The sequence below is a fragment of the Clupea harengus genome, chromosome 15 (assembly GCF_900700415.2).
Source record: "Clupea harengus chromosome 15, Ch_v2.0.2, whole genome shotgun sequence".
In the NCBI taxonomy this organism is placed as follows: Eukaryota; Metazoa; Chordata; class Actinopteri; order Clupeiformes; family Clupeidae; genus Clupea; species Clupea harengus.
Window position 1 is genome coordinate 18,723,512 of NC_045166.1, and position 22,791 is coordinate 18,746,302.

The 22,791-nt window shown below is 43.0% G+C and overlaps 2 protein-coding genes across 3 annotated transcripts in view; one reads left to right on the plus strand and one right to left on the minus strand.

Annotated features, from left to right (window-relative positions):
- The window catches only part of LOC105908976, a 47,042-nt gene extending 38,509 nt beyond the window's left edge, over window positions 1-8,533 (minus strand). Inside the window, exons 1-9 of the mRNA XM_031581738.1 lie at window positions 8,430-8,533; window positions 8,254-8,303; window positions 8,082-8,174; window positions 7,884-8,008; window positions 7,530-7,667; window positions 7,277-7,390; window positions 7,014-7,169; window positions 6,774-6,870; window positions 6,190-6,410 (exon numbers count right to left, since the gene is read on the minus strand). Coding sequence (XP_031437598.1) covers window positions 6,190-6,410; window positions 6,774-6,870; window positions 7,014-7,169; window positions 7,277-7,390; window positions 7,530-7,667; window positions 7,884-8,008; window positions 8,082-8,174; window positions 8,254-8,303; window positions 8,430-8,452 — 1,017 coding nt within the window. The 5' untranslated portion in view covers window positions 8,453-8,533. The remainder of the gene's footprint in view (window positions 1-6,189; window positions 6,411-6,773; window positions 6,871-7,013; window positions 7,170-7,276; window positions 7,391-7,529; window positions 7,668-7,883; window positions 8,009-8,081; window positions 8,175-8,253; window positions 8,304-8,429) is intronic.
- A 125-nt stretch (window positions 8,534-8,658) lies between these two features.
- LOC105908975 (potassium voltage-gated channel subfamily S member 3-like) lies at window positions 8,659-12,008 on the plus strand. 2 transcript variants are annotated; one of them, XM_031581746.1, is made up of 3 exons: window positions 8,659-8,693; window positions 8,792-9,016; window positions 9,597-12,008. In XM_031581746.1, the coding sequence occupies exon 3, from the start codon at window positions 9,637-9,639 to the stop codon at window positions 11,155-11,157; it is 1,521 nt and encodes a 506-aa protein (XP_031437606.1). In that variant the 5' UTR covers window positions 8,659-8,693; window positions 8,792-9,016; window positions 9,597-9,636; the 3' UTR covers window positions 11,158-12,008. The 2 variants fall into 2 exon arrangements, with proteins under 2 accessions (XP_031437606.1, XP_042565845.1); XM_042709911.1 differs by lacking the exon at window positions 8,659-8,693 and having other exon boundaries at window positions 8,768-9,016.
- Window positions 12,009-22,791: the final 10,783 nt, after the last annotated feature.

Consider the following 22,791-nt stretch of genomic DNA (forward strand, 5'->3'; position numbering starts at 1 on the left):
CAGAGCCCAGAGCCTAAAACCCCCTTAGTGCAAGCACAATGGCAACACGGGCAAGAAAAAAACTCCCTGTTAGTCAGGAAGGAACCTTAAGCAGAACCACGGCACATAAGGGGGAACCCATCTGCTTGAGGTCGGCCGGGTGGAGATAGGAAGGGGGGAAGGGGGAGGGTTGTGTGGCAGAAGGGGAAGGGAAACAACAGGTGTTGTACATAGCCTGCATTTGGTAGATGTACATAATATATATAGACATCCAGTGGTAAATACATGATACAAACAAGACCAGTTTAGTGGGTATACACTGTGCTCAAAGGTTTACTGTTACAGGGGTAAGGGGAGTAGGAGCAGAGAAACAGGTTGATGGTGGCAATAATATATATTGTATATAAATGCTAGCATAGGGTATGAGGTAGGGTAAGTGTACGGCAGTGCGGTGGCGGTGGGTGCAATTGGCCGAGGGTTTCTACGGGTAGACCGGGTGGAGAGACTACAGCAGCGTCCCATAGCGAAGATAGTCTGGATTAGGAGAGAAAGAAAAAGAACAGAGTGAGTGGGTAGAGTTTGGCTGTCCATATGCGTAGTTGAGGAGTAGTGGGGGTGAGGAGCAATGTTTCCACTTCCATCAGCAATTGGAACATGCTACAAGGGAGAGAGAACATTTCAGAAACAGATAAGGAGATACCTTTGGGTAGTAGATTTACAGTAGGCAATATGGCCATTTTATCAGTATTATTATAAGCATTAGCAATGTGATATGAGAGGAGAGGGAGAGGGAGAGAGAGAGAGGGAGAGAGCAAGAGAGAGGGAGAGAGGCTGCCTGGCTAGGTGTAAGGGAATATTATTTAGTATATTTTTTTATTTTAGTCCAGTTTAGTTGATTGGGGGGGTATTACATCTGTTTAGATTTGTTTGGTTTATGTAATAGGGTAAAGTATTTAGTTGCATATGTTTTTTGAGTCTGCTAGCGGTTGCTATTTCGGGCGAAATTCAATTTTCGGTTGGCTAATCTGTGGCTAATTTGCCTTTCCTAACAGTTTGGTGAACTGTTTTACCTTGTAATTTACCTTGTATTTACCTTCCCGTTGACTTGGTGGGGGATCCACCAAGTGGCCCTATGGAAAAGCATCACAGGAGTGAGAGATGAGAGGCGCGCCACCAGAATGGGCAGGGCAACCTCCATGCCGGGATTGGCCTTGTTGTCTCTCCCCCCTGCTCAGCCCCTAGGCCCACCCAAGACGATAAGGGGCAGAGCGGGTGTGTACCCTACGTGTGTATGTGCTACGTATTTTTAGTTAAGGTTAGGCTTAGTTGACGCAATTACTTATGGCTATAGGATGTACTGAAGAGGAATGTCTTTAGTCTCGATTTGAATTTCGGTAGGGTGTCTGCATCTCGAATGGAGGCAGGGAGATTGTTCCAGAGAAAGGGGGCTCGGTAGCTAAAGGCTCTGCCTCCTACTGTGGTTTTTGATATTCTTGGAACTACGAGAAGGCCTGCACTCTGGGAACGGAGCGGTCTTAGAGGGCAGTAGGGGACAACTAGTTCCTTAAGGTAGTTTGGAGCCAGGTCATTTAGGGCTTTGTATGTTAGCAGGAGTACTTTGAAATCAATTCTACTTTTGACAGGGAGCCAATGCAGAGAGGCAAGTACAGGTGAGATGCTCATATTTTTTAGTTCTGGTGAGTGTACGGGCAGCAGCGTTCTGTATAAGTTGGAGGCTCTTTATTGAGTTGATGCTGCATCCGGACAGGAGAGCATTGCAGTAATCTAGTCGGGAAGTAATAAATGCGTGGATTCGTTTTTCTGCATCTTGGAGGGATAGGACTTTTCTAATTTTGGCAATATTGCGTAAATGAAAAAATTATGTCTTTGAGATCTGTTTTATGTGTGAGTCAAATAGGAGGTCATGGTTGATAGTTACACCAAGGTTTTTGATGCTAGTATTGGGTGTTGGGATGCCATCAAGTGTGGATAGATGGCTAGATAGTGTCATTCTCAATTGATCGGGGCCTACCAGCATAACCTCAGTTTTATCAGAATTGAGGAGCAGGAAGTTGTTAGCCATCCAAGATTTTACATCTTGCAGGCAAGTTTCTATCTTGGGTAAATGTACAATTTCATCAGGTTTCATGGATAGGTAGAGTTGGGTGTCATCAGCATAGCAGTGGAAGTTAATGCCATGGTTCCTTATGACAGCACCTAAGGGTAGCATGTAAAGGGAAAAGAGCAGTGGTCCGAGGACAGAGCCTTGGGGAACACCGTAGCTTACTCTAGTGTGATTGGATGACTTCTCATGGACGTGAACGAATTGATGGCGATCAGAGAGGTAAGATCTAAACCAGGATAAGGCACAGCCTTTGATGCCAACATGATGTTCAAGTCTCTGTAATAGGATATGGTGATCTATAGTGTCGAAGGCGGCACTAAGGTCTAGGAGAACTAGTATTGAGGTGCACCCATGATCGGATGCGATTAGTAGGTCATTCAGGACTTTGACTAAGGCCGTTTCAGTGCGGTGGTGGGCTCTAAAGCCAGATTGGAGGGTTTCTTCGATTTTGTTTTGGTGTAGAAAGGAAGTAAGTTGCCTAGCTACTATTTTTTCAAGTATTTTTGACAAGGGGAGGTTAGATATGGGTCTATAGTTAGCTAGATTATCAGGATCAAGGATAGGTTTTTTGAGAGATGGTTTGATCACTGCTATTTTAAATGATTTGGGGACGTATCCGGAAATTAGTGAATTATTCATTACATTAAGTAATGTCTCACTTAATAACGATAGTGCATGTTTAAGAAGTTTTGTGGGGATAGGGTCTAGTAGGCACGTCGATGATTTAGATGAGAGGATCAGGGAGGTCAATGGGTGCGAAGGATTCAAGGAGAGCACCAGGTTTAGGGGGTGTTGCCATAGCCATAGGGCATTTTGGAAGAGGTGTAAGGAGGAGACTATGAATTTGTTCTCTTATTGTTAGAATTTTGTTATTGAAAAAGGTCATGAAATCATTACCACTAAAGCTTATGGGAACAGAATGTTCGATTGTATTGTGGTTTTTTGTTAGCCTAGAAATGGTGTTAAATAGGAACTTTGGGTTGTTTTTATTATTGTCAATCAATGAAGAATAGTAAGCCGATTTTGCCTCAGAAAGTACTCGTTTATAGCTTAGAAGACTATCCTTCCATGCCAGGTGGAATACCTCAAGTTTGGTGGAGTACCATTTTTTTTCTAGTTTTCGTGTGGTTTGTTTAAGTGCACGAGTCTGATCAGTGTACCATGGGGCCAGTCTTTTCAGTTTTCTTATTCTCTTTTTTAGTGGCGCAACAGCGTCAAGGGTTGAGTGGAGCGCATGTATGACGCCATCCGTTAGTAGGTCGATATGGGGTGGGGGTGTGCGTACGTCATTTACTTTGCCAGTGGTAGGAGCTGTGGCAAGAGCGACTGGTAGTTTTGATATTAATTCTGCTGTAGTCCTGTCGGCTAGACAGCGGCTGTAGAAGTAGGTTAATTCCGTTGTTGGACGGAGATCTAATTTCATGTTGAATGTAATTAGGTGGTGATCTGAAAGGGCAGTATTTTGAGGTAGAACTAGAGGGCGGTCAATTTCTAGGCCATGTGTTAATACAAGGTCAATGGTGTGATTATGGTGGTGAGTTGGTGTGTTTACATGTTGGGAGAACCCGATAGAGTCTATTAGTGATTGGAATGCAATTGTAAGGCTATTATTTTCATTATCCATGTGGATATTAAAATCCCACTATGGAGGATTTTATCAGAGTTTACAACTAGGGCGGATAGGAAGTCGGAAAATTCAGATAAAAATTCAGTGTAGGGGCCTGGTGGTCTATATAGTGTCACAAGAGTGACCGGCTGAGTGGCTTTTGAGTTTGGATGCATAAGATGAAGTTCGAGGACTTCAAATGATGCAAATTTAAATTTAGGTCTTGGGGAAATACATAGGTTAGCGAGGGAAATTGTAGCTACTCCACCTCCACGCCCTGTGCTGCGGGGGATGTGACAGTTAACATGACTTGGAGGGGTGGACTCATTTAAGGCTAGGAATTCATCTGGTTTTAGCCAGGTTTCAGTTAGGAAAAGTATTTGAATGTTGTTGTCCGTTATCAGCTCATTTATAAGTGCACCTTTTGATGTTAAGGACCGAATGTTAATAAGGCCCAGTTTTAGGATTGTACAAGTTTCATTGTGTGCTGATAAGGTTTGTATCTTTATTAGATTTTCCTGATTGATACTTCTTTTAGTGTGATTTGCGTTGGCTTTGTACGTTCTGGGTATAGATACCGTTTGTATATGGTTTAATATAATTTAGGCCAGTCAAAATTTGATTAAAAGTAAATCCGGTGTGTGTGGCAGCCAACTACCTCTCCATGTTTGACGTTTTTAGAAACAAAGAAAAGCTGGACACAACACACGTCTAAAATTGCCAAAATGTGAAGAAATGAATGTTCCCCCAAGACCGTCCCCTTCACTGCATCAGGATTTACTGTACCTCAAAGGCGATATCAGGAGACCCAAAGGGAACTGTTAAAGTGAAATGGGTTCCATTCTCATTGAAGCTGTACTGTTGGGCCAGCTCAGCGGTCAGCAGACTGCCACCAACCACCGTCTCAAAGTTAAGGCCTTGGCTTCCATACTGAACAGTGATGTAGACATTCATCTGATCACATGAGCCAGTTACAGATGCCAGATCTGCAAGGTAAAGGCAACAAAATACAAGGCTTTGGGTTTCTGAAAGGACATTGAACCTCAACATTTAAACTGATGGGGTTGAATGTAGCAGGTACATCTTGATACCAAAACAGTCTGTCTTAGTATTCATTTCCTGTACTTCCAAACATTTTCCAATATGTAGAAGTAGTGGCTTAAAAAAAAAGAAAATCACAGAAACTCAAAATAACCAGGGGATCTTATAACAGACTTAAAAACCAAGACTCATTAACGGGCTATGGTTTCACTCGTCAGCGTACACACACACACACACACACACCTTACCAGTATCATCCACTGCAGCTTCTAAAACAGAGGAATAAGAAAACGTGGTCTGCTCAGGTTGAATGAGAAAGCCAAACACTATGTGCAGTCCGTAGGTCATCGTCTTAACATTGGGATTCTGTGGTGGCAACACATTTGAATAATCCATTACAGTGTTGCCCATTCGGGCTAGATACATTAATATCTGGTGGTGGTTTCAGAGTAGAATGAAACATACCCCTTTAACGGCTGTTGGATGAGAGAAGGGCACTTGTAGTCTGAAAGCTTTAGAGCCATTAGGAAAGACATGCTCTTGGATGTCAAAACCATTGGCTGTGGCTTCAGCTAGAGTCATCACGGCAGAGTCAGTGGTGATGTTAATCAGCTCCACATCAGGCAGGAATGTGCCGAAAACAATCTTGAACATGCCTTCCTCTGGAACGGTGTCTAAAAATGGCACATATGCAATTGAGAAATCAGTAAAAATGTATATTTTTAAACAAAATCATCTATTTAGTGACTTGAATGCAGTTCAATAAACAATTTCATATTTTAGACTGAGACTGTTAATGTTTTCATATTTGGAATTTCTTGGGACTCCTTATGAGGATAAGCATTGCAGCTTTGCATCAAAGACTGGGTGAGCAGCCATGAAAATTATAATGAACAGTATTCATTATGCAGCTTGCTGTGCTATGCCATTACAACCAATGCCCCCCCTTTTCCGTACACTTAAGCCTGCACTGAATAATAATACATACACCCAACATACCACTGTCTGACATAATGACAGTGGATGATGGTGCATATAACTCAGTGACATGCACATTACATGTAAATACACGGTTGTGGGCACACAGGCAGACAGAACACAAAGGTGGAGGCTCACAGTCCTGGACATGTGGTGGCCTGGGGATGGGTGGAGTGCTGATGGGGAAGAGGACTTTGTATCTGGTCTCATCTGAACCACCCATCTCCCTCCACAGCAGCTCAATCATCGGCGCAATAGAGTAGGTAGTATGGTATCGCCCTTCATGGACATGGCTCTGTTAAGTATATAAAAAAATAAATAAATAAACTCTTGACTATGAGGCTAAACACAGCTGAACATGATCCTCTTAAAACCATGTGTGCATTTGACAACTAAACAGTGATGACCCAAACACTGGGCTTCCCTTTGGTGACTACGTGCGTGCCCTTCTGTTGCCAACCTTGTAGTATCCATAAGGAGACCCTATCGGCATCTCCACCACAAAGTGAGTGTCTGTGACATAGAAAGAGTAGCCCTGGGCAATCATGGTGGCCTCATCCATCCGCTGACCATCAATCCCCATGTACGCCTCAAGAGTCTCACAGGAAGAGGAGGACAGCAGTGGGGTGATGTGTCGAGGCAGACGCCAGATAAGCAGATCCTCAGTGAAAGACACGCCACCTTTATTAAAACGCCACAAAACAAATAAATAGGTCATGTAAATGGTCAAAACCAGGGAGATGAAGCTGCTGTACTTCAACTGGCAAGGCACTGCATGTAAAGGATGCAATCAGCTTATGTGTCACAAAGGAGTGCCTAACAGCTACTTTCAGGTGTGGATACAAGCACAACTGGATACACAGATTTTCTGTACTTGTTGAGTGGCATCAGGTGTGCTAGATCAAGTCTGCAATCAAACTCTGCTGGACAATTTCACCTCCAGAGGCAGAGTTGGGCAACGAGTCATGAACTTGCAGCTCCTTCAGCAACTCTTATTGTAACCAATGTTCAGTTTACATGAAGTCTTCATGGCTGAGGGCTCACCAGTGGGGCATGCAGCTGCTGCTTTTACCAGTGACACCATCCAGCGGTGCTTGTAGACCAGAGAGCTCGTCATAATTGCCATGGGAACTCCAGCCACCTGTTGCAGTGAACAGACTTGTCACCATCTGAAGGCTTTTCAAAGTTGTCAGGGGGAAAAAAGGCAAACAGACAGAGGAGAGAAGTAGGGAGAGACCCAAAAAAAAAAAAAAAAGAAAAAAGAAAGAGATATGTTTGGTTTACATCTTGGGAATGTGTCGCTGTTGTGTCGTATGGGCTTCTTATCAGCAGGCGAACTGGATAAGTATAGAGTCCATAGCCTAGCCTGTGGAGTTCCATTGGAGTGAAAGCCTTCTCTGCAGGTGTGTAGATCACCACCTTCTCGAGTCTGAAGGTCACCTTTATAGAGAACAAACATGCAAGAGACTCACAGTACTGTTCTAATATTACTGATGAAACAGAAGCACAAATGTTAACATTAACTGCATGATTAATTGACTTCATACCGCAGGGACTGATTCAGACGAGGTGACATCTTTTACACTGGAGGTCATCCGTTTCACACTGGAGGTCATCCGTTTCAATTGCTCAGAGGTTGGAAGACCATGCTCCACAGAGACCTAATGGAGAGTCCAGGAAGTCACAATGTTAATACACAACACTAGAAAAGAGAGGTCAACATAATTTCCTCTATTAGAGAAATGAGACACTGAAATATTATGCATTTTAATGCTTGAGGGCCAGCTGAAAACACCTGACCTCCATATAGTTGTTGGTGCAGAGAATTTCACGAAAGGCCAGCTGTGAGTAGCTGCATGACTGGGACACAGTGTGGACTCTACCCGAGTCTTTTCCATATGTTGTGAGCTGTAGATGTGTGTCAAACGTCCCATCCCCCTTAACATTAGGGTCAAAACATCACATCAAAGCTCCACACCATGACAAGCAACATTTTGAAATGCATTTTTTACTCAATGGGTTTTACATTTACAATTAGTCATTTAGCAGACACTTTTATCCAAAGCCACGTACAAAAGGAGAGAAAGGAGAGTTTTAACTAAAGTTAATTTTCTACAGCTGCCAAGCAAAGCCACTTCCGGCACATTTCCATACCCTGGATTGAACATAACAATGCTGGAGAGAAGCATAAAGCAGGGTATTGCCCCAAGGATCTGAGGTCATGCTGTATCCACACTGAGTAGCCAGGAAAGGGGTGATTGGGATAACATCACTGCCATCTGAAAATATATTTGTAATACTGTTAAGAAGAATCAAGCAAATGGTTTTTAACAATGTTAGGTCTCAACTCACTGAGAGCATCCACTCGAGCAGATTTCCCCGCCAAAATTGAGCCGTCCACACTCACTCGCAACACATTTCCAAGGCACACAGAGCTCACGGCATCTGTTTGATGAGGAAAGTGGTAACAGGTTAAAGAAAGTGGGGCAAAAACAAGGGCACTTTAAAAAAGTTAAACACTTACCTTGGTAGGCCACTATTTGCGTAGCCGTGCTTATGGTCAAGATTAACACCCTGGAAAGAGTTTAAAATGTACAATTATGTCAGCAAGACATGAAAGAAAGAGGCAACATTAGAATACATGTGGTAGACTAATTATTACAAAGGTTCATGAATAAATCTACTAAAAAAAAACCTTACTGAAAACAAAGGAGCGGGCTCATCCTGCAATATTTAGAAAAACCGTGCGCCTCTGATGAGGTGATGAAAACTAAGATAACCTACGAGCCCATTTAAAGGCATTCATGACTGCAGCAGCACCAACGTAATTTAATTGCTTGGTGTAAACCTGAACGCCACGCACAGATGATTCCAATATCTGCGTAATTGCGCCTGCAAAACTTCCTGTTATTATCGGCCAATGAGAGTTTTCATATCTTTAATTAAAAACATGTGTTTATGCAGGTAAAGTGAGACGTTATTATATACTTAGGCTATGTGTTCGTGTTTTGTGGGAGTGGAATTTTTTTTTTAATCTTCTTTACATACATTTTCCTATTCAGATAACCATGGGCTGGTTGTGATTGTTCCGCCCACTCTGAGCCCGAAGCAAAGTCCGGTGAGGGGACAGAACATGAGGAAGGTCTTCGGCTGTGCAGATCTGCATGCTGGCTCGGTGTGCGGTACGCTTTCTGATGGTGGACTAAATGGCTGCAACAGTTTCACCGCAATACATCTGCACGGACCTCCGGAACATGGACACAATTAAATGAGAAGTCAGCTATACGGTAAACATTTAGTTGGCATCTAAAACACTATTTTTCAACTCTTGCTAAACTGTTTTTGTTATTATGGGCGTGTTTTTCGCCTTCGCTCTTCGATAGCTGCAATTTCTATCATTCTTATTGCCCTGCAATGTAGTTGCTTAAGAAGTTGTTGCAAAACAATGTTGCTCGATTATGTCATAGTTAGTTTACAATTCGTTATGAAATAATTTCCTGTTTCCAAAAAGTATTTCCTCGTAAATGTGTTTGGTGGCCTATTTAATTACTAAAGCCAGTTTTGACAGCTCATGCTCTTGCATCTCAAAATCGCGTGTGTATTTCCACTAGCCTTGAAATGAATACCGTTCATATGTTATTGTCTGTGACCTAATAATATTAATATTAATGGCGTTAAAAGAACTACAGTTACACATTATGTATTTTCATTCAAATGCATTGATCATTGGCGTCTGCATTTCTTGAAAATATCTTTCCTAAGATGACTTTGGAAGCACTTATAAAAATAATTAATTTGACAGCCCTGACATGTTGCTGTTCAAAAGAAAGATCCTGGTGCACTTAAATCCTCCTTTCATTTCTGTAGATGGATAAGTGAAAGTGAAGTCCTATTACCCAGTATCTCAATGCCCCCCAACAACGCCACCATGGTTTACGGCCAGATACTCCACAGCGACGGCCGAGAGGAAGATCTGGTCAACATCAACGTGGGCGGGATGCTGCACAAGGTAGACAAGAACACCCTGATGCGCTTCCCGCAAACACGCCTTGGGCTGCTGCTGTGCTGCCACACGGAGGAGGCTATCTTGGAGCTGTGCGACGACTACAGCGCAACCGACAAGGAGTACTATTTTGACCGGAACCCTGGGATCTTCCGCTGTGTGCTGAATTTCTACCTCACAGGCCACATCCACGTGATGGAGGAGCTGTGCGTGTTCTCCTTCAACCAGGAGATCGAGTACTGGGGCATCCAAGAGCTCTACCTGGCCTCCTGCTGTAGCAGCTGGTTCCAGGAGCGCAAGGCGTTCATCGAGGACAGGGAGTGGGACGTGAGGAGTGATGACCAGGAGCCCAGCTTTGACTCCTCCTTTGAGGAGCTCTCGGCCTTGGAGAAAGACCTGGAGAAGTTCAAGGGCGCTTGGTGCGCTGACGTGCGCAGGTACGTGTGGCTGACCCTGGAGGACCCTGGGTTTTCGCTGTCGTCGAAGGTGATCATGGTGGCGTCGCTGAGTGTGGTGCTCACCTCCATTGTGGCCATGTGTGTACACAGCATGCCCGAGTTCCAGCGTGTGGATGCCAACGACCGGCCCATTGAGGACCCAGTCTTGGCTATCCTGGAGGTGATCTGCATCATCTGTTTCTCAGCCGAGTACACTGTGCGTCTGGTTGTGGCGCCCTCCCCTCGAAAGTTCCTGGCGAAACCCCTGAACATAATCGACTTTGCGTCTATCCTGCCGTTCTACTTAACTCTGGCCTTTGAGACGATTGACGAGGAAGGCAGCGAGGAGGAGAGCGAGAACCTGGAGAACGTCGGAAAGGTGGTGCAGGTCCTGCGGCTGATGCGCATCTTCCGGATCCTCAAGCTTGCGCGGCATTCGGTCGGGCTCCGCGCCCTTGGTGCCACCATGCGCCACAGCTACGAGGAGGTGGGCCTCCTCATACTCTTCCTCTCCGTTGGCATCTCCATTTTTTCTGTGCTCATCTACTCGGTCGAGAAGGAGGATGCCGACTCCGACCTTAGCACCATCCCCGTCGGTTGGTGGTGGGCCACCATCACCATGACCACCGTTGGCTACGGCGACACGTGTCCGGTTACGACGGCCGGTAAGGTGGTCGCCACACTCTGTATCATCTGTGGACTGCTCGTGGTCGCCCTGCCCATCAGCATCATCTTCAACAAGTTCTCCAAGTACTACCAGAGGAACAAGGCCTTGGACGCCAACCAGTGTGCGGAAGCCGAGAAGCCTCAGGACAGCCCCTACATGCACATCCGAGAGCTGTATGCTCCAAGCCTGTACCCGTTCCTCGGTGGGATCTCCTTCAAAAACAGTGAAAGCAGTGGGGGGGACGATACAGACGCTTCCAGCCTTCAGGATGTTGAGGCTGAATATGATTTGAACACTCTTGAGAAAAATGAGCTGAAATAAATGAAGTTTATTTTTTTTCTTTCTCGTTTCCTCGCTGGCTAGCTGCTGTGGTCGAAACACATTTTACCGCTGAAAGCACTTTGTTGTCCTCAGGGCTAATAAAATATCTCATCTACCAGCCTTTCAACACAATAGCAACATCTTATTAGAATGCGGGAGATGTCTGCTTTCATTTTCAGTTTGTGCTGATTTGAGGTTCGGAGGGAATGTGATGTTTTTGCAGCACCCTTATTGGAAAATGCACAGTGGTCATGGCAGAGTGCCAAGGAACCTAATTGAAAACTCAGGGAGTGTGTCCATTTTCCTCCCAACTGCCAGTAAACGAGGCGAGTGTCAATCTGTACCCTTCCATTACAGACCTTATCTTTCTGCCAGGAAGTGTTCGCAATGAGTCACGAAATGCAGACATCAGACGTCGTTCTACACAACAAAATACAGAGTCTTGGAAGGGAAGCCCAATCCGAACTCTTCACAAAAAAAAGCTCCTCCTCTGGTTTTGAGTGAATTGATTATCTTCATTGGATTTGGCTTTGAAAGGTGCATGAACTAAAGCATCCCCGCCTCACCCTTAAACCCACTCAATGCACTGTAATGATGGCGCTAGTCATGATGACCTCACATGGAGGGTAATTGCCCCTCCTGTGGTGAAACCTTGTGGAATGTGATTGCAAAGCCTGTGACACACACACACACACACACACGCACACACGCTGACACCGACCTACAGACACAGTGTCCTTTAAATGAATGCTGGAATGGCATGCTCCCAGTGAAAGGTTGACGAAGAGAAATGGTAAATGAATAAACAAACAAATTTGCCTGAGATTACAGCTGTTGTCCTGCATCATTATTGTTATGGGTTATCACTGTTCTGTGAGGCATCACAGTCTGCCTGCTCATGTTTCATAAATTGTTATTCAATTACTGCTTTTAATGTCAGAATCTGTGCTCTGCTCTGAAGTTGTAAGACCTTGCACTAATGCTGTCGCATGTCACTCTGATTGATCATTGCAGATATCTGATAGAGGTCATTGCAAAATTCTGTTGAGTTGCAACTTTTGCCTTTTTTCCATACAGACCTGCCAGTCACATCTCTCCTGAGGTGTCTCCGTGTGTTCCTGTGTGCTTTCCTCTTCCTGAATTGATTTCCTGACAGGGGATGTCATGTATGCATGGCTGGGTTTCCATTACCAGTCAGCAGAAGGCTCCATCAGTGCAGCTCAGTGCAGTAGTTTTTTTTGTTGTAAAAAAAACAGACTTCCTGCAAGTATTTCTGAGTTAGAGCATGGTGAAAATACATTGCTTTTCATTACTGTTATACACACAATGCATATTGTATCTGAACTTTTATTACATTTGTTTACATTTCTCCTGCCCTAAATCCGTGTAAAGAAATGTACAAAAACACTGACAATGTACAATGAAAATGTAAAAATTTTAATTTGACAACAGAACAGTTCTTTCATATCTCCCTTATGCATTAGTTTAAGGAGATCTGAAGTACATATACATTATCACTTGGGATTGCAGTTGTTGCCTATATACAGTGCCACCGGTATAACCATATGAGTCCATTTCAGTGTGCATCAACATGCACCATGCCACAAAACTACTATTCAGAGGCAAGTTTTAACAGAAAAGTTACCTTGCCATACAGTTTAATTTAAAGGACAAAATACACATTTTGTCCAAACTACACGTTGCATCGACCTCTGCTCAAATTTAATTTCCCATCACCCTGAAACGGCCCCAATATATTAGCCTCTCCTCATTAGTCTCAATACTGTCGCTGTTAGCACTGAATATTTTTGTTTTGGTGGGGGGGTGGCGGGTGAACTCCCCCTCTGGAGGTGTTCAATATTCTCTTATGTCTTTATCCCTCAAAGCTACGATAATCCATCCAGCTATTGGCTTTGTGTCAGGCAGTGTTTGAGTGTTTTAAAACTGCTTAAATCTTCATCACTGTGCCATCCCTCCCTGGGAGTTTATGACTGGAAGAATTTTTTCTCCCAACAGTCACCTTGGGTTTCAGAAGTGAGAGGGGAAACTGGTCTTTCTTGCTCAGAGATGATATGCGTGCCTCACTCGCCGTATCCTGGGATGCTGATCAAGCACTTTTTATGAAGTGATTCTCAGAGAGAGAGAGAGAGAGAGAGAGAGAGAGAGAGAGAGAGAGAGAGAGAGAGAGAGAGAGAGAGAGAGAGAGAGAGAGAGAGAGAGAGAGAGAGAGAGAGAGAGAGAGAGAGAGAGAGCCCTTTGGATAGGCCATAACTCCTCTGCGGCCTGACGAGGATAATGAAGGCTCAATGAAGGACATGGGTCCACTCAGCACCAAATGAGCTCTGCCCAACCAGCCTATTCCACTCTTTCTCCATTACTTTTCCAAATGGCCACTGCTAATCATATCAGTCTCAGACTCTGGCGAGGCCTGCCACTCATGGATTTCCCTCACTGTCTGCTCGGAACGAACAGGCCACCATCTAACCAGGACGGAGAATGTGTTTCAGTGCCCTGTACATCGTCTCAGTTATTTGTAGTTTTAACTCAGCTCATGTCTTTGCTGTGGACCTGCAAATACTTACTGAAACCTCTCATTGTTATGCACAGGTTCAAGTACTCATATAAGTAAGACCTTGACAGAACGGCATTTTGTTTGCGTAACAACAGACATCTACTGTATGTTTCAATTAAGACAAATACTGTCTCTGAACATATTAAGAGATGATGTTATGTTCAAAAGAAATTATTCACTTTTTAGGCTACCTAATGTCACACAGGTTTTTGACTGACTGATAACAAACAAGTCTACATATCTATACACTAGACTATAACTGTCTTTCACTCACTGAAGCTTTGCATTAGTAATGGCCATACTATAAGCATTAGATGCATATCTGCTTGCGTCAATGGATACTTCAATATGTTTACATATACATGATTGGGTCACTGTGTCCACAGAATAAATCTAGATTTCTATTGCCTGTGTGCAGCTTGGTAAACAGAGCCTGTAATGTTAGCTTTGGGGGTTATATCACTATGTGTGCCCACAGAAACCCCACAGGGGCCAGGGTCAGTGGAGACCCTGCCCTTCATGGATTTGTGAATTAGCGTAGCGTCAAGGGCACATCGACGTTGTGTCATGCCAGATCAGCCTGGCGCTTATTCGGTCTAGCAGCTGGGGGTAAACAACTAGACGTCGTTTCTCAGTGGGGGAAAAGGCTTTTCAAACTTCCCTCTGCTCTGGAACAGAAGCCAAGTGTTTGCTTGAAGTCACTCGGCCGATGTCACTAAGGTGGAGGTGCTAGAAAGAGAGGGGAGACCGCAAAAAAATGTCATTATTCGTGCTCACGTTGGCAATGGTCCCTGTGACCTTCAGGTTGTTGAGACCGCGAACCAACGGTGCATATATGAAAATGTGTATTTAGCAGGATTCACGTGGTTTGAACAGAGAGAATGTAATAAGTCTTTATTGTATCTGCCTATGCATCAAATCAAAAATATGTATATTATTGTTATACTGTATATTATATGTTTAACATATTTGACTCACTCAAAAATGACTTGAATGCCACTGAGGCTATAGGCACTGTATATGACCTTGCACAGAACATCTTATAAGTGACAAATCATTCTACTTTAGTGCGAAATAAGCTTTATGGTACATTCAATTTATAGGATATCAAATTTCTTGCAGGAGGGATGCGTTTTACAACTCACCAGTTCACCTGCCCTAAAACCACAGCACGTGAAGGACAGAAAAATGTGTTCCATTGCAACATTCCAGTTTCATTTCTGCCATTTTCACATAATTTTCTGATGCAACCGCAATAAGACAGCTTCTAATTTGACCTTGCCATGAGGAAGCGACAGAGTGTTTAACATACAGCTGCTGAGTTGGAGAGTTTAATGCTGAGCTTCCCACAAGCTGTTTTCCACATAATTATTTAATTTTCTATTCTGTTTTGCTGTTAAAGCGACACAGGTGCTGTTTAATTGAATGTGTATTATTCATTATAGTTGGAATCTAGACAGATTGTTGCTATTTTCAGGGTCCCCGAAAAATAAAACAAGAAAAAGAGAGGAATCATATGTTTAAATTTAGACAATTGACAATAACTGCAATCTTACATTATAAACACTGCACATACGATGTCATGCCTCCTCTTTCAAAGGTTACTTTTTTAGAAATGTGTGCTAATATGTCTTAAGACCATTTCCCCCTGCTTTGAGGTGATAAGTGTTCTGTATGTTAGATTCATGACCACAACAGCAGACGCCATCAGGGCTCCATAATGAAATGTGCACAAAAGGGCCTGAAGGTTTGTCACAACTTGTCATGGATTTTTCTTCCCACTGCCTTCCATGAAATGGAAAAGAAAGGTCAAATGTTCTTGTGGATCAGAAAAAAAGTCGAATAGGAGATTTCTACCCCTTTCCTTGCACCTTCTTTCCTCTTCTCTCCTTCCTCCTAATTTTCTCTGATGAAAGGTAATCCTTCATAGAGATCTAGGAGGTGAGTAGTGCACCAAACTTCAGAAAATCACTCTTTAACATTCATGCAGTGACAGGCAATACATCATATTTATTAAAAGTAGGGGAAAAGCAGCCTCCATTACTGTATGTCCACAAGTCATTTTAGAGAGGCCTGCCACAGAGTGGCCACGTGCCTGTGACAGGGCAGGGAATTACTATTTGTATTCCCTCATTCAGCACAGGATTTTATCATAAGTGACTTGAAGAAAAATGGGTGCCTACATTTGGTTGCAAATGTACACAGAGAATGTCACTTTTGAGGCAGATAAACAAATAACCACACATGTCCATGGTGGGGGGGGGGGGGCGGGGGCAGAGGACACAATAAAGGACTCTAAGTTAAATCTTTTTGGGTAATGCAAGACCTTTGTCCTTTAACCAAGGTAAGAATAGGCCTTAAAGATAGGGGGTTTTGGACTGTAAAACACAATTTACATTTCATTGACATTTCACAAATGTTCTTCTTTCTTCTGAAACGTTCCGGAACCTTCTCTCTTCATACAGAGTATGTAACTATGAAAAATTAAATGTTCAGTTGAGACTTTTAAGGACACGGATATTGTGTACTATTAGACCAAACCTCCACCAATTAAACACAGTTGAGATAAGGACTTGAGCCTTTTCCCCTTGAGTAAGTGGCTGGATCACGGGACACTTAGGTCTTGAAGGAGGGGTATTGGCTGTCCTCAAGTAACTGGATTGTAGGTTAAATCCACCCTGGACGCAGCACTTCGACCCCTGTCCCAGAAGCTTTATGGTACTTACCATAGGCTGAGAGAATTCTGCTAACGTCATAGTTTGGGATGAGGTAATTTCAGGCCAGAGTGGGGCTGTGTGTTTTGTGGATATCACTGGTTGTTGGGGCAGAGCAGACTGAGGTGGAAATGGCTGTTGAGTGAGTTGGATTGCAAGTGTGTGTGTGTCTGTGTGTGTGTGTGTGTGTGTGTGTGAGGGAGCTGGGCCTGCAGGTTAGGGTGGATACAAGGGCACAAAGTAAACTTAACTCGGCGGAAAGTTAACAAAGCTTTATTTTAAATCTATACTTTGGGATAGAAGTAAGGCTTATTCGCTGGATCTTAAATGTGATATATAAGAGTTTACGCTATTAGCAGGCCACACTTTCTCCCTAGTCTCTAAAAGTAACACACTTTCTCTCTCATCGACGGACTCCAAACACTGCATACTTCAGAGTAAGAAGTTCAACCCTACGTTAACTCGTAACATTGGGTAACGGCAACAAACACTGCACACAACCTGATCACTGCCTGCTAGGGGTTTTATATAAATGCCTATTTCATTAATCTCAGTTGGAATCCAGTCCCTGGCCCCATGCACAATGATGGAGGGCTTCCTGCAGTGAGCACTACGGGATTGAATGGAATGATTAAAGGTTGGCAAACGCTCTCCACTTGGCATGGAGATGGAGAGGTCTACTGGCCTCCATTCAAAAGTGGACAGACAACAGCTTTTATGGACAGCACTAAATGAATATGTCTGTGGGTTTGAGTGTGAAACGTAAACAGATGTATTGAGCAAGAGAGAGGGAGAAGGAAAGCTATAGAGAGAGAGAGAATGATAGAGGGTTGTTAGTTTTTCTTAATTAACTCGAGTGTCAGTGCGATTTTGGTTGTGGAAACATTAACCTATGGGATTGGTTGAGGGAACTCTGAAATTGCTCAAAATGTACCTCAGTTGGCCTGTACTCACGTAGGCAAGCTGCATTGTCTTTACTCTGTGAGAGAGCTGAAGTTCTGCTGACATCATCAGACACCATCTATTGTTTTGAATAGATGGCAGGCTTTCATTTCCTTAATGCACCTGCCCCCAAGCAGCCATTTTCTCTTTCTTCATATAGAATGGAAAAATTATAGTATCGCACTAAACGAAAACAGAAATTACGTCTATTTCTGGCGTTTTTTTTCTGTGTGTGGGGGGGGGGGGGGGGGGGTGTTGGATGGGAAGGCACATATTTTCTGCTAATATTTTCTGTAATAAACGGTCTGAGTATGCCATCATTCAGTAATTCCTGCTGTGCAAGCATGCGCTCACATACTTATACAAATGGCAAATAAAGTATCTTTAATGTGAAAAGACTGGAGCCTCTAAATTAAGTGCCCATTCTAGGTAGAGAAGACAGTTATCACCAGGTAACATCATACTTTAACATGATGGTTTGATACTGCAGGCTCATCAAGAATGCACTCAATCCAAAAACATGTGTTCCATTTTGGTTTAGAGAATTACAGTGATGTTATTGAGTTTGTTTGCCTTTAGAGGCTTCTTGGAGGGTCATACATAAACCCCACATATGGCAGTGTCTCTCTGACAGCAAGAGAGGGAGAAATAAATCGAGGTTGTATACGGCTGATAATTATCCTGACTCCCACAAGCACTCCGGCGCCTGAGGCAATAAAACATTTAAACGAGGATTTTTTCATAATTGCCTTTATTCCCTGCAACCTATGTCAACTAGCCCTATGAGTTATGGGTGCGAGAGTGTGTTTGTCACGCCATGCTCTCTACCTTGTAATTGAACCCACTCAACCTCTCTAAACACTAATAAACCAAATGTAATGAATAATCAATAAGAAAATGCAGAGACACCGGACTCATGTTTTTTTTTTCTGCTGGCCTGTAATTGCAGGAGAACCATCTCTCCCTGCTCCAGGTTTAAGCCTGGTTCATCTGAAAACGGAAAAAAAAACTACTCACTAAGCTGTTTTGTGAAGCATATTAACAGCAGGCACTGGAGCATTAGATTGTCCAGATTGGTTCAAAGGCATAGTCATTTTTAACATTAATTTAATAACCTCTGTGGCGTGTGTTCCTGGTAGTTCCTCATGGTACTACTTGTTTTCAATTTTACTTTCCTGACAATATAAAGGCCAGAGGTGTGTAAGTGAGATGGCTATTTTGAGACTTTTTCTCAGCTAAAATGATTATGTGTCGAATGTGCCAAAAAGCCTTGTTTAAATGAATGAAAGTTTAATTAAATGAAATGAATGGAGGAAAGATCACAGACCAACACACACGCACGCACACACACCGCTGTTTGCAAATGCATTATTTAACTTCAGGTGATAAACTATAATGTCATGCATTGAACTGACACCTTAATGCCTTTTCCCCTATATGGCTTCTTTAGATCATTCAATGCTTTGGGAGTAAAATGAAAGCCAAAATGTTCCAGGTCACGAAAGGACAGAGAGAACGAGAGAGAGAGAGAGAGAGAGAGAGAGAGTGAAAGGAAGAGTGAGGAGAGAGAGAAACATCCCAAGGAGCAGCAAATCTCATTTGGGCCGTGAGAAAGGTTAATGCTCGGTGGTGACAAGCCATCAGCGTGACGGAGGAGGGGGACATCTCTCTCTCCTGGTGTGGTGGCCCGCCGGGGAATTTCCCCCCTTTGTCATTACACCAAGGACGGCAGACATTAACCAGCGACACAGCCTGAGATGGTCGGGCTCCACGGAGATCAATCTAACTTTAGGGGAAGCATTGACAGACTTTTTCACTGCCCTATGTGGCAGGCTCTTTGTAGGAACTCACTTTACTGTCTTCACTTGAAAAAGGGGGTTACTTTTTGGACCTGGCTTTGTCATCTGTCTCCCAACCCATTTCGTTGTCCTAGGGTAATTGGAACAGTTATGTTTCACATGGAACTCTAGGCCTAGACGTTTATGGAGGAACTTTATGATTTACAAGGCAGGTGCAGAACATCACCTGTTTCAGGTGGAACAAAAAAGGTTTTGGAATGTGAATTAAACTGATGGAACTGTGATGTGATGCACACCGTTATCAGTGAGATACATGGATTAAAACCAAAGATACTCTGACATTATGAGTTTCTTGAAAGCAAGCTTTATGAGTGAATCAGCTATCCAAACTCAAAGTTAATGGACTACATGCTAATGTTGGTTAGCTATTGCCATTGCTGTTATTGTCACTGGTTGGCTAGTTATTAATTGATTCAGTCCCATGGGACCCCATCCCTCGATTCAAATAAATGAGTATGCATTATTATTATCCCTCATTTAGAAGCTACCAAGATTACCAGCCACCAAGTTTTTTTTTGTCTTCAGTAACCAAATTCCATAACATGGTTTACCCATTTCTGTCTTGTAAACCTGATTTATAGCTGCCAAACCCTCTCACTTATGTCCTTCCTGGTGTAACTGATCATATAACTTAATGGGTAACTTAATGGAGTAGCCGCTGCAGTGCAGTCTGCAGTAATTACATTGAACACTCCACTTTATAATGTATAATGTAGATCATCCTTTTACTCCTCATTAGCATACTGCATCCTACACACTTCCTGATATGCTTCACTAATGAGAACCACACTACGGTCCTGCCTAAATGCATTTTGCCCCCTAAATGTGTTTGATACCAACACTCATCTCAAGGGTATCTGAAGGGTTATACAAACCTTTGATATGTCATTAAGTACGATGAGACTATTCAGCAATATTTCTTTGGTTAAAAGAGGGATGGGAGATGATGGGAAATTGCTATTCAAAACACTGGAAGGCAGACAATTAAGGGAGCTAGGGGAAATGAAATGGCTGCTGATGTATAGTGTGGTGAAGAGAAGTTCTTCAGGGAGAGGCTGTTTCACGATGAGTCGAGAGGACTGCAGAACCACAAACTTCTTTTGATTTAGGAAGTGCTCCTTGTCAGCTAGATGGCAGTGTGAGGGGACATAATAGATGCTAATGTGAATCATAAATGTGGCTGTAACAAGGCCTGTGCTTGTTTTATCAGCCCTTGAAAGCTTAGTTGAGGCTTCCCTGTGTCAATGCCTATTGGGCTCATTGCTTCTGTTGTACCCCACCGTGCAAAATAAACAATTAGCTGTGATTTGTAACTAAAGAGTCATTTTTTCTCTTAGACGTCACCTTTATGTTTGATGTATGAGTTATGGGGCTTTCTGTCCCACCCAGGAAGAATTGTAGAATGAGAAAAAGGTTGGTGTGTTTGTATTGACCAGAACACATGTCACGGCATGCTTTGAGGGTCTGTCTTAGACACTGGCCTCCCATTGTGTACTTAGCCTTTACTTTACCAGGAGTAGAACCCACTGAGATGTGAGAAATCTCATTTTGTGAAGCACTCCTTGGCCTGCAGGAAAAACAATTGAACTTCAAAATATAAAAAAGTCAACTACATCAACAAGGAAAAGCAAACAAATGTCCATGCACATTTAGTGTTGGCTGAGTATTGCTTTTCTCCTGCTCAACTTCACATAAGCGGTAAATGCAGACACCAGTTTTCCACAACAACACACCCAGTTATCTACAATGGAGCTATTTCACAGCAGCTTATTCCTCTGGAGAGTATACAAAAATGGATTTCAGGAATCAATTAGTAATTTCATGAACCCTTTTACCTAAAGTGATTCACAGTGCAATGGTATCATGTATTTTATCAATGGATTGGCACCCTGGGAATACTCATTGGGACCATCCACCAAGACAAGTATTCATGTGGACATTTAATCCACAAGAGGTGCTTTGCTAACTCAATTAGCTCTTTTATCGACAAGGACACTTTTGCCAGGGTGAGTTATATTGACCGACCAATCAAAAATGAATATCACATTGGCAGGGTTTCTGCACTGTAATCCACCTGAGCCTGACGCGCAGGATTTATTACCATGATAAGAAGGGAAGGGTACAAATGATCCTGCTTAATTTGATATCGTTCCATACAGTAATTGATTTAATCATCTCAAAGCAGATTGAGAAAATGATGTGATTTCTTAAAATTATCTTTTTTTGACTGAGCTGATTTGCTAGGTTAAATATCAAGAGAGAGTATTTTCCTCCCCTAAACCAAGGTTTCAGCCCTGCTTGCAGTTGCATAAGTGGGAGAGTGTGACTGGAAAAGGAGGGCTATGCTTGTATTGATTGTCTTGCAGCAGCAGTAAAAGCCATCACCAAGAGCACATAATAGTCTACAATGGAGGATACATACTGAATCCATTTACTTTCTATGGCATAAAGCAACTTTCAATGTACTAGATAGTAATAGAGAGAGAGAGGCCATAATTTCCAAGAAGAGAGAGGTCATGCTCTGCAAGAGCTCCTAGATTACTTGATTTGTACGTTATTTAAAACAGAGTGAAATGCCAAACTTTTACAGCCTCAAAAAGTACAACAAATGATCAAAAACAAAGATAAACAATATATTAGTGGACAGTGGTGACCAGAGGAGCAGACACAAGGACAAAACCAGGGGAATCTACATCTAAGGTACTGAAGGACATTCAGCTACTAAGAAACGGAGGGGATGTAGCTGTAACAAAAACGTGAAAATTCCATTTAATGGATGCATTTATAATTTGCTGCGGTATGTGGTGTACTGAATAACACTGATAAGTAGTCTTTATAATTATGTGTAAAAATTCATTTTGTAGTCTGCATCTTGTTTTTGCACTCAGAGCACATCACCCCTAAACTCTAGTTCTAGCTAGCTTGTTAGCTATCCAGTTGCTCGCCAACTGACTAGTTCGTTACTTGCTGTTACCACAGGCTTTTCTTCTAGAATCAAAAGTGCTGACATTCGCATATTTTACACAACGGGCGTGATCACCGATCCCAGCGGAAATACGTATCCTTTACCGACAGATGCATAATGACAATACAGCAACACAGAGAACAGCATACATTTTCCTGTTTAGTAAGATAACTTAAAATCTTTCGAGCGACCATCATTTTTGCAGACAGCATTGATGCTGCCCTGAAGCTGCCCATTACGCATAAATCTGTACGCCTGCTCTCTCAAGACCTGAGAAAGATTTTTTTTTTAAATGGCAGCAAAGCACAGAGTCCTGCAATTCCTTTCACTGATGTAAGTTTTTTTTTTTTTTAAGTTACAGAGAAATAAACCTTGTACTATGTTATAATGCCATGATATATGTTATAGTGTTATAGTGGCACGGTGGCTCAGGTGTTTGCACTGCCGCCTCACAGCAAGAAGGTCCTGGGTTCGATCCCCGCATGGGGTGCTGTTGGTACTGGGGGCATGCATCCCACTGGTGGGCTATCTCCCGGGCCTTTCTGTGTGGAGTTTGCATGTTCTCCCCGTGTTCACAAGGGG

What these genes read in the sequence shown, in the direction of transcription:
- LOC105908975 (XM_031581746.1), top strand. Translation starts at nt 9,637, where the DNA reads ATGCCCCCCAACAACGCCACCATGGTTTACGGCCAGATACTCCACAGC.